Source organism: Pseudophryne corroboree, chromosome 4 (genome assembly GCF_028390025.1).
Source record: "Pseudophryne corroboree isolate aPseCor3 chromosome 4, aPseCor3.hap2, whole genome shotgun sequence".
In the NCBI taxonomy this organism is placed as follows: Eukaryota; Metazoa; Chordata; class Amphibia; order Anura; family Myobatrachidae; genus Pseudophryne; species Pseudophryne corroboree.
In genome coordinates, this window is record NC_086447.1 from 369241529 (window position 1) to 369253893 (window position 12365).

Genomic DNA, 12365 nt, shown 5'->3' on the forward strand with positions numbered 1-12365 from the left:
GCTCCCAAGGAAAGGGAGGTAGTACTGGCGGCAATTTACAAGCTGTACCTTCAGCAGGTGATAATCAAAGTTCCCCTCCTTCAACAGGGACGGGGTTACTATTCCACAATGTTTGTGGTACCGAAACCAGACGGTTCGGTGAGACCCATTCTAAATTTGAAATCCTTGAACACTTATATAAGGAAGTTCAAGTTCAAAATGGAATTGCTCAGGGCGGTTATTGCAAGCCTGGAAGAGGGGGATTTTATGGTGTCACTGGACATCAAGGATGCTTACCTACATGTCCCCATTTACCCACCTCACCAGGAGTACCTCAGGTTTGTGGTACAGGACTGTCATTACCAATTCCAGACGTTGCCGTTTGGTCTGTCAACGGCACCGAGGGTATTTACCAAGTTAATGGCCGAAATGATGATACTCCTTCGAAAGAAGGGAGTTATAATTATCCTGTACTTGAACGATCTCCTTATAAAGGCAAGGTCCAAGGAGCAGTTGTTAGTCGGAGTAGCACTATCTCGGGTAGTGCTACAACAGCACGGCTGGATTCTGAATATCCCAAAGTCGCAGCTGATTCCTACGACGCGTCTGCTGTTCTTGGGCATGATTCTGGACACAGAACAGAAGAAGGTGTTTCTCCCGGAGGAGAAGGCCAAGGAATTGTCAAAGTGGTCCGGATCGCATCTTCAGATGCATCGGTTGATCACCCTGTCCCCGAGGGCCAGGGTGTCTCTGCTGTGGTGGCTGCAGAGTGCTCATCTTCTCGAGGGCCGCAGATTCGGCATTCAGGACTGGGTCCTGGTGACCACGGATGCAAGCCTCCGAGGTTGGGGGGCAGTCACTCAGGGAAGAAACTTCCAAGGACAGTGGTTGAGTCAGGAGACTTCCCTACACATAAATATTCTGAAACTAAGGGCCATTTACAATGCCCTGAGTCATGCAGAACCCCTGCTTCAAAACCAACCGGTGCTGATTCAGTCAGACATCACGGCGGTCGCCCATGTAAACCGACAGGGCGGCACAAGAAGCAGGATGGCGATGGCAGAAGCCACAAGGATTCTTCGATGGGCGGAGAATCACGTGCTAGCACTGTCAGCAGTGTTCATTCGGGGAGTGGACAACTCGGAAGCAGACTTCCTCAGCAGGCACGACCTCCACCCGGGAGAGTGGGGACTTCATCCAGAAGTCTTCAAGCTGATTGTAAATCGTTGGGAAAGGCCACAGGTGGACATGATGGCGTCCCGCCTCAACAAAAAGCTAAAATGATATTGCGCCAGGTCAAGGGACCCTCAGGCGATAGCTGTGGACGCTCTAGTGACACCGTGGGTGTACCAGTCGGTTTATGTGTTCCCTCCTCTTCCTCTCATACCAAAAGGTACTGAGGATAATAAGAAAGAGAGGAGTAAGAACTATACTCATCGTTCCGGATTGGCCAAGAAGAACTTGGTACCCGGAACTACAAGAAATGATCTCAGAGGACCCTTGGCCTCTGCCGCTCCGACAGGACCTGCTACAGCAGGGGCCCTGTCTGTTCCAAGACTTACCGCGGCTGCGTTTGACGGCATGGCGGTTGAACGCCGGATCCTAATGGAAAAGGGCATTCCAGATGAAGTCATTCCTACGCTGATTAAAGCTAGGAAGGATGTGACAGCAAAACATTATCACCGCATATGGCGAAAATATGTTGCTTGGTGTGAGGCCAGGAAGGCCCCAACAGAGGAATTTCAGCTGGGTCGATTTCTGCACTTCCTACAGTCAGGAGTGACTATGGGCCTAAAATTGGGATCCATTAAAGTCCAGATTTCGGCCCGGTCTATTTTCTTTCAAAAAGAACTGGCTTCACTGCCTGAAGTTCAGACGTTTGTTAAGGGAGTGCTGCATATTCAGCCCCCTTTTGTGCCTCCAGTGGCACCTTGGGATCTCAACGTTGTGTTGGATTTCCTAAAATCACATTGGTTTGAGCCACTTCAGACCGTGGAGTTGAAGTATCTCACGTGGAAGGTAGTCATGCTGTTGGCCTTGGCCTCAGCTAGGCGTGTGTCAGAATTGTCGGCTTTGTCCTGTAAAAGCCCATATCTGATTTTCCATATGGACAGGGCAGAATTGAGGACTCGTCCCCAATTTCTCCCAAAGGTGGTATCAGCGTTTCATTTGAACCAACCTATTGTGGTGCCTGCGGCTACTCGGGACTTGGAGGATTCCAAGTTGCTGGACTTAGTCCGGGCCCTGAAAATCTATGTTTCCAGGACGGCTAGAGTCAGGAAAACTGACTCGCTGTTTATCCTGCATGCACCCAACAAGCTGGGTGCTCCTGCTTCAAAGCAGACTATTGCTCGCTGGATCTGTAGCACGATTCAACTTGCACATTCTGCGGCTGGACTGCCGCATCCTAAATCAGTAAAAGCCCATTCCACGAGGAAGGTGGGCTCTTCTTGGGCGGCTGCCCGAGGGGTCTCGGCTTTACAACTTTGCCGAGCTGCTACTTGGTCGGGATCAAACACTTTTGCAAAATTCTACAAGTTTGATATCCTGGCTGAGGAGGACCTTGAGTTTGCTCATTCAGTGCTGCAGAGTCATCCGCACTCTCCCGCCCGTTTGGGAGCTTTGGTATAATCCCCATGGTCCTTACGGAGTACCCAGCATCCACTAGGACGTCAGAGAAAATAAGAATTTACTCACCGGTAATTCTATTTCTCGTAGTCCGTAGTGGATGCTGGGAGCCCGTCCCAAGTGCGGACTTTCTGCAATACATGTATATAGTTATTGCTTAACTATAGGGTTATTGTTATGAGCCATCTGTTGAATGAGGCTCAGTTGTTGTTCATACTGTTAACTGGGTATAGTTATCACAAGTTGTACGGTGTGATTGGTGTGGCTGGTATGAGTCTTACCCTGGATTCCAAATCCTTTCCTAGTAATGTCAGCTCTTCCGGGCACAGTTTCCCTAACTGAGGTCTGGAGGAGGGGCATAGAGGAAGGAGCCAGTGCACACCAGATATAGTACCTAATCTTTCTTTTAAGAGTGCCCAGTCTCCTGCGGAGCCCGTCTATTCCCCATGGTCCTTACGGAGTACCCAGCATCTACTACGGACTACGAGAAATAGAATTACCGGTGAGTAAATTCTTATTTTTTTTTTACTTTTTATTTTACTTTTTTTTTTTTCCAACTTGAGCACATCCCTTCCCAGGCGTGTCGGTCCTCACAAAGAGCACCCTCACAGCCAACAGCAGCTCACTCTCTGACCTGCAGGACAGGCTGGACGGAGCTTACAGAAGAAGCCCCGTCATAGCCCTCACTACAAGATCAGGTATGCTGGGGGACAGGGCGGTCAGCTCACGCTGCCGCCCCGTTGTGTGGGGAACGATGTGCCGCCCGCCGCCGCTGCTCACAATTAGCGCTCACAGCACCTGCCGGAGCCACTCGCTGCTCAGAGCCGTCTAGGCAGAGAAGCCTCTCCACGCTGCTCGGAGCCACAGGCCGCACTCACGGCCGCTCACAATGCCGCTCCCCGCACCGCCTCTATACAGCAGAGTTCCCAGCTCCCTGCACCGCTGCTCCCCGCACCGCAGAGGGGACAGAGCAGCGCAGCTGACGGGGAGAGGGGGAATAAAGGCCCATAGCAGCAATACAATAGGAATGACATAGGCTATTAAGCCTATATTAACAGGGGGTTAGAAGGCATATTTATAACCTGCAATGTATTCTGACTGTAAGCATGGCATGGGGGCCATTTTAACCATGCTTCCTGTTCCTTCCTATTTGTGATTCCAGAACGTTCATATACATACACACACATACCTTAGTAACAATTTTACTGAGTCGTGCAAGTTGCCTGTCTTTGTCTATTGTATTGTCTGTGTACATCATGAGTAAGGCACCAGCAAAAACAAAAAAGCAGTTTCACTGCAAGGTCTGTAAGAGTGTGTTACCGGATGGTTCTACCACATGCGCAGTATGTTTTGTAAATTCAGCTACAAATACATTTTCCGCTCTGGTTTCGAATCCAGTTTCATCCCCGGACCCTCAATGGGCAATACTAGCAGATGTAATGGCTGGGTTGCAATCAGAATTGGCCGCCGCTCGACACGAGCGGGAAGCGGCAAGATCTGAGTCTCGGGTGAGACCGCCAGTGACACCAGAGGGGTCTCAGCCTTTGCAAAGGTCCAAGTCCACTTTGGGTAGAATGGATAAATTTAATTTGTCTTATGATTTACCAGTTTCTGCTATGTTGCATTCTGATGATTCTATGCCAGACCTCACTGCGCAAGATGAGTATGAGGAGGGCGAATTGGACCAGCAGTCAGATAGTGAAGATATTGACAGCCCAGGCATTGATAATCTCATCAGGGCAGTGCATCAGTCTCTGAAGTTTACAGAGACTGAAGAACCTCTGACAAATGATGAGGTAGTATTTACTAAATGACAGATCTCCAGTGTGTTTTCCTGTTTCGGAATCTCTTAATAAGATGTTAGTAGAATCACGGTAGAATCCGGATAAACGGTTTTCTATACCTCGCCGATTTAAGTCTAGTTACCCGTTTCCAGAGTCTGTGACATCTACATGGGAGAATCCGCCAATGGTGGATTCGTCTGCGTCAAAACTTACTAAAAAATTAACCATTCCAGTACCAACTGCTATTACGCTTAAAGACCCTTCAGAGCGTAAACTAGAAGCTATGCTAAAGTCCATGTATACAGCAGCAGGAGTGTTGCTTAGACCTGTTTGGTTGGCATTTGGGTAACTAAGGCGCTAATTGTATGGATAACAGAACTCAAGTCTGGCCTACGTCATGTAATCACCTTATACTTCTTGCTGATCAAATCTGTGAAGCTGCTCATTATCTTTGTACAGCTTCTATTGACGTCTGTCAGCTCAGTTCTCGCCTTTCATCGTCGCTAGTTACGGCACGACGAGCACTCTGGCTGCGTTCTTGGCAGGCGGAGGCAGAGGTCAAGAGAGGTATAGAGGCGTTACCTTACGGTGGCGAGAAGTTGTTTGGTCCTGAATTGGACAAATGGATTTTTTAGACCTCAGCCCTTTCGAGGCCGTGGTAGAGGAACAGCCACACCTGGTAGACGAGGTCGAGGACGTGGTTTTCAACAAACCACCACCAGTCATCAGGACGCTAAGGTCACCGACAAGCCAGTGGCATGACGGGCTCCCAGCCCATCTCGGATCTCCAGTTGTGGGGGCACACCTTGAGACATTCCATTTGGCGTGGTTCCAGACATCCACAGATGGGTGGATCCGCAATTTAGTGTTAAAAGGTTACAAAATCGAGTTCGACTGTCTCCCGCCACTGCGGTTTTTCAAGACAGGACTGCCTGTGTCGGACGACAAGAGGGCGGTTATGCAAATTGCCATTCAGTCGCAATCGTACTCCAGTGACCCCTAGTGGATGAAAAAGAAAATAGGATTTTGGTACTTACCAGGTAAATCCTTTTGAATCCATAGGGGGCACTGGACGCCCACCCAGAGCAGTTTTACCTGGTTTGTGGTAAGTTCAGTGGATCTTATGGTAACACATTCTCACCGATTTGTTCAAATTTTAAATTTCTATTGGTTATGGTGTCAACTGTTTAGTTGTCAGTTACGTTATTTGTCAACTTTATCGTTGTCCATTATGTTATAATGTTATATGTAATTCTCCATTGTCATCCTCTCTAGCGCTCCTGTTCGGCTGAGGAAAAAACACTGAGGTATTCTGGGAGTATGGAGGGGAGGAGAGTTACTAAATTTAAATATTCAGTGCCCTGTCCTGCTAAAGCCGTCCATATCCCAAGAGTACTCCAGTGATCCCTATGGATTCAAAGAAAAGGATTTACCTGGTAAGTACCAAAATCCTATTTTTAGCAGCTTGGCGTACACATAGCATTGCACACCTTCACGGCGAAAATACACTCCCACTGGAGGCGGTGACTATCTGAACGCAAGACAGCAAAAAAACGAAGCCCAGCGATCAGATCTGAATGACCTCCACTGTCTGGTGATCACCAGACAATAACTACTAAGGGGCACATCATTTGAAAGAAGAGACTATTCTCAAAGAGACTTCAAACAAGGGCGCCACTATGTGTGCTGGTATCATTATCGGGGTGGTAGGGCAACGTAATGCCCTCCCGTCTATAGATACACAAAGCGCATGTTTCCCGTAGCACAGGTAATATTTTCTTTTGATCACAGGCCATCACTAGACAATAACAACTAGAGGGCTGCATCGTTTGAGAGGATTCTTGACAGCGAGGTCAGTGCACTTCAATGGCATCCACAGTCATCAGATCTCAATCCAATAAAGCATTTTTGGGATGTGGTGGCATCGAAGATTCACAGCATGAATGCACAACCAACACATCTACAGCAACTGCATAATACTATCATGTCAACCTGGACCACAACCTATAAGGAATGTTACCAGCACTTTCTTGAGTCCATGCACAAAGAATTCTGGGCTGGCTGTGTATATAATAATGTGGCCCCTTATAACAACAACACTTAACTGACATTATTATTGGACTATTTTTTGTATTATTGAATTGTGCTTTGTATGTTAATTGGTAAGAAATAGGTCATTTTAGATGATAATTATACATATACAATTATATAACAAATATAACTAATTACATGTTATGTAAACAGAAATAATTTGCTTAGGGGAAGATTTATCAAACCTTCTTAAGAGGACAAAAGAAAGCGTTGCTCATAGCAACCAAACAGATGCTAGCTATCATGTATATATAGTACAGTCTATCCAATGGTAGCTAGAATATGATTGGTTGCTACAGGCAAAACTCCTCTTTAGAAAGTTTGATAAATTTCTCCCTTGGTTTATTTTTGTTTTTAAATGGGTAATGCAAGTTATTCTTAGTATTAGCTAATTTCAACTAGAATATCAATCGGGGGATATAAGAAGGGTATGTTATATTCGCACCACTTTCAGGCAAATTTGAACAATGATGCTCTATGGATCATACAGCCCACTAAGCATGTTCTACCCTTGCTGACTGGATTATTATATAATACAGTATGTACAACTCGTGTAGAAGTCATGTATTCAATCCAGTTACCTACAGAGCATTAATTCCCAACCACAGTCCCCAAGACACACTTATTTTGATTTAACCATGTGTGCTGAATCCTGGATATCACTAAAACCTGCACTGTTAGTGTGCCTTGAGGTCAGAGATTGGGAATGCCTGCTATAGAGTGACAAGCATGAGAGAAGGGCCCTCTGACCTCTCTCTTTGTTAGGATCCAGATTTGTTTTATAACTGCGTTCCCAACTGTAGCGTGCAACAGAATATGCTGGTGCTATATAAAGGTTATTAAAAAATAATAATACATGATCACGTTTTACTCTCAGGTCAAGCAGCGGTATGGACCCATGAGTGGCCACCTTAATCTGATTCTGAAAAATAAATAGCAAAAAGAGAATAAAACAAAACACACCATATATCAGCGTTGTGATGCGGCGCTGAGCATATGTTGCCAAGCCTTCACTCAGCCACATTTCCTCCCAGCTGGCATTTGTTACTGCATTCCCAAACCAGCCATGTGCAATCTCATGGATGACATCAATCAGCAGGAAATCCTCACTTTCCAGGATGGAGCAGATCACGAATGTGAGGCATGGGTTCTCCATGGCAACAATTGGAAAAGATGGTGGTAGGAAGACAATGTCATACCTGGAAAGGGGGCAGGGAAAGGCAAGGGGAGAAGGGTAATGGATGAGACTGGCTTAGAAGGGAAAGAAAAGAAAAAGAAAGGGTTCTACAGAAACAGACATAAGGGAAATATGGAAATTATGTTTGCGGAGATTACAGGAGAGCAACATCCCTTAACCAAAATAACTACAGCTGCAATGTCCATAACAATATCTTATTTAACAGGCTGCACTGACAAAAGGCGATAAGAGTAAATCACACACAGAAAATCAAAGTATAAGCAAAAATGGAGCTAAAGTGATAAAATACTTCATAAGATTCTTATCCATTGCAGTCTAGGAGGGCAGTAAGGAATTTCGTTTTGTGCTGGAGAAAACGCAGTGGGCCTAATTCAGATCTGATCGCAGCAGCAAATTTGTTAGCTAGTGGGCAAAGCCATGTGCACTGCAAGGGGGTAGATATAACATGTGCAGAGAGAGTTAGATTTGGGTGTGGTGTGTTCAAATTGAATTTTAAATTGCAGTGAAATTTAAATTGCCTGCCTGCCGCCCCCCCATCCTCCCCCCCTGCAGTGCACATGGTTTGTCCCATTAGCTAACAAATTTGATGATGCGATCAGATTTGAATTAGGCCCAGTGTTATTTTGAGGACGAGATAATGGGGCAAAAGAGTCCATGGACTAAGTGAGCGTAATGTTAGGGAGGTGTGTGTGGTGGTAGGAGCTGGTGGAGTTAGAATGGCTGTTAAGGAAGCAGGGTAGATAAATGAGAAGGAAATCAGGTGAAAAGAGAATGCAGGGTTTACATTAGTGGAACTTAAGTATTACATTATTGTGAGAAGCATGGGAGACAGATGAGTGGGATAAGGTAGGAGACTGATAGGAACTGTGGAAGGATGGCTATAGTGGACAGAGGATGGCAGAGGGATAGGGGTTGGAGTGGCAGAAGGATGGGGCTCTTCAGCATCATTACTAAGGGAATGCACACGCACATATATCCTAATATTCCTGTCTACCCACATCCCTGGATAGCACATGCACACACAAGCATGCCTCTCATTACACTATTAGCCCTGCTGTAACCAATGCCAATCACATACACCATTCTGTTGCATAAATACTTACATATGGAACAGTCTAAGTTTTACATTTATATAATTATTTATATAGATTTGATTTTCTCAAATCCCTGCTTTTTCCACGTTTACATTGAGATTTTAAAGGTTATAAAAAAAAAAAACATAGAAAATGATCCTGTGAATAGTACAAGGGTACCTTCATCAAAATCTGCAATGCAGCAAAGAGTAATTAGAATTCACAGCCTCAAGATCTACACCAATGACAATCAACCATTTGCTCCCAAACACTGGAAAACGGACAAAAACGATTGTTCAAATAAAACGGATGTAGCCAATTTGTCTTAACGACCATTGTCTGTTTTCCAGGGTTTGGGAGCAAATAGTTGATCGTCCTTTGCTCCCATACATTTCCTATTTTTGTTCCCACTTGACAGATAAATATTTAGGTGTGTATCCTGCTTCAGTGTTAATGTGCCATAGCTATTTTTTTTATTGTACTATTGGATTTTGATACAAATATTGTTACATATAGACAACCAGACCCAATAAACATGTATGTTGAGTACAATCACATTTCATCTATCAAAATAGTAGGTTGCTACAATTATAACATCCTACAGTAGAACTACAAAGGTGAGCACTGAGGATTATTCATTTCCTTTCTTATAGGACATGCCTTCTTAGGCGTTTGGCTTATCTGGCGAGATGGACATTACCTTTCAGCAACGAACGTATACAAGTGGCTCTTCTGAAAAAAAAAAAAAATGGGTAACCGATTGCATAGGGGAGGTGAACTTTGGTTGGTCTCTGATCCTCCAGGATGTAGGACGTTTGCTAGAGTGCTTAAGGGACAGTTTACTTTGCTTCAAGAATATGGTTGGTCCTGTCCCAGGCCAGTAGTTTACTTTTCTCTCCCAGATGATGGTCTATCAACAACCTATTATTATTCTGAATGTATGTATGTATTTGTTACTATAGAGATGGGCTTCCTTCTAGTGACACCTTCAGGGACAGATCAGACACTGCCCGTGCAATCTGCTGTTTATGATGCTCTTTCCTGCCTGGACTTAGTGACTCCTCAAAATGTACAGGGTAATGTGTCCTGTCTTATTTCCCTATGTCAGTTTAAACACTGTGGTTTATTCACATTCAGCGGCACCTTTCGCTACTCACTGCTCCTGAATATTTAGTTACTCCTGTCTCGTGTGCGTGTGGTGGCTGGTGGACAGACTCCACTTTATCGATACATCTTGGAGGCGGTTTTCTGGTTAGAGTGTATGACTCTAAATAAGGTCTGATTTATTAGATTTCTTGCTTCTTGACAATTCACCTTGTGGTCTGCTGTTTGTCAAATCATATGTTGATCATAATGATATTATACTCTTCTCTGCTCAGTTAAGCATTAAGTATTATCCTGTTTATTTAAAGTGTTCTTTTGTCCTTGCTGTATCCTTATTGCTGGAGAGCACTTTGCTTTTTTTTGCTGCATGGTTGTATACAAAATACGGGTTGGGTACGTAATCCTGGTGGTCAAAATACCGATGCCAGAATCCCGACCGTCAGAATGCTGGCAGAGGGGCGAGCGGAATGAAGCCCCTTGCGGGCTGGCTCCACTCGCCATGCTGCGTGGCTCGCTTCGCACATCACAGGTTCTTTTACCACTCCATGGGTGTCGTGGACACCCAGGAGTGGGAATAGCTGTGGCGACGCTGCCGGTATTCTGGTGCCGCCGGGATTTCAACTACATCCCCAAAATAGTCCCCACAGGCCATACTGTAAATTACTTGCTTTCTATTTACAAATGTTAGGACAGGCATGGGAGGGTGGATGGTTTCTATAGTTATTGGGTAGCAGGATGTTAGGGAGTATCCTATTCCATAGGTTGGGTTAGGTATAGGGAGTGGGATTATTTGGGTTTATACTGTAGTTGGTTGTAGCTTGTGGTTTGTAATTTAGGTGTACCATGTTTTGGGGTACGGTATACAGAATTTGGGCGGTTACTGTTGCTGGAATTTTTATTTTCTAATTTATACTTAGAATCCCTGTTAAATGCTCTAAGTAATGGATAATCTTTGGTTACTTTGGAGGTGGCGTCTTGTTAGTCATTTTGTTCCTTTTTTGGATTATGTAATCTCTCTTTAGGCAATTTGTGTTATCCCTAGTACTACACTGCAGGGCCAGTTCTAACGGACATTCTGGCTTCAGGGTTTTAATGTTTGTGTGGGGTGTTGCCAATTGTGCTTGAATGGTGCACCGTTGCTGCATGGCCTGAGTGTCACTGATTACTCCCTTGCTGGGTATGAGACACATTATTATACACATACACACACACACACACACATATATATATTTAATAAACTGTAAGTATATAAATATGGTATGCGGTCAAGATGCCGCCGGCCGGAATCCCGGCGGTCGAAATACCGACGCCGGAATCCCGGCGGTCAAAATACCGACGCCGGAATCCCGACCGCCACAATCCCGACATATTCTCCCTCCGTGGGTGTCCACGACACCCATAGAGGGAGAATATAATAGTGTACCGAGCGTAGCGAGGCACCGTGCCCGCAGCGTGGCGAACGAAGCGAGCCCGCAAGGGGCTGCGTTCCGCTCGCCACCCGTCGGGATTGTGTGGTCGGGATTCCGGCGTCGGTATTTCGACCGCCGGGATTCCGGCCGGCGGCATTTAGTATTGATCCCTATGTGTGTGTGTGTGTGTGTGTGTGTGTATGTGTATGTGTATGTGTTGGGTATTATGATGCTGTGTGCCTAGCTGTCATTGAGTCATTTATTATGTCCTTATTTGAGTTTTTATAGGACGCTGCCTATGTGCCTTCAGATCCACGCTTATCCTGAAGGAAACCACAATAGATATGTCACCCAGGTCCTGAATTAGTTGTAAAAGAGGATTTTGGTACTTACCGATAAATACATTTCTCTGAATACACTCGGGGACACTGGAACACTTCAGACAGCTGCGGTGTGAAGTATGCAGACCAGAGGTGACACAATCGAACTTAAAAAAAAATTATGCACAGCCGGCTCCTCCCCCTTCACGCCCCCCATCCCTCAGTTTGAAAAATTTGACGGAGAGAAGAAGGAACATGAAAAATAAAGCCCTATTGAGAGGAACTAACCGTGGCAACAAGTCAGACAGCAACCAAGAACCATTAACAGAATAATTCAAACCGTATGAACTAAATTTAACAAAAACTCTGCAGGTTAACAGCACCGAGGCGGGCATCCAGTGTCACCGAGTGGATTCAGAGAAATGGATTTAATCTGTAAGTACCAAAATCCTCTTTTCTCTTTCATCCACTAGGGGACACTGGAACACTTCAGACAGCTGGGGACGTCCCAAAGATACTCCCATGGGTGGAAGTGCTGTCCGAAGCCTGCAGAACCAAAACGTCCAAACCTGGTATCTCTGGACGCAAACGTAGCAAACTTATAGAATCTAGTGAACGTGTGTGCCGATGACCGCGTTGCCGCTCTACAAAGCTGGGTAGTGGAGGCACCTCTAGCAGCTGCCCATGAAGTACCCACTGATCTGGTGGTATGAGCACCTACCCGAAAAGGGACCCTCTTACCACAAGAGATACAAGCCTGTCTGATGGTAAATCGTATC

The 12365-nt window shown here is 45.5% G+C and overlaps 1 protein-coding gene across 1 annotated transcript in view; it reads right to left on the reverse strand.

Annotated features, from left to right (window-relative positions):
- RNPEPL1 (arginyl aminopeptidase like 1) overlaps positions 1 to 12365 on the reverse strand; it is a 74603-nt gene that overhangs the window by 32512 nt on the left and 29726 nt on the right. Inside the window, 1 exon segment of the mRNA XM_063916575.1 lies at positions 7446 to 7681. Coding sequence (XP_063772645.1) covers positions 7446 to 7681 — 236 coding nt within the window.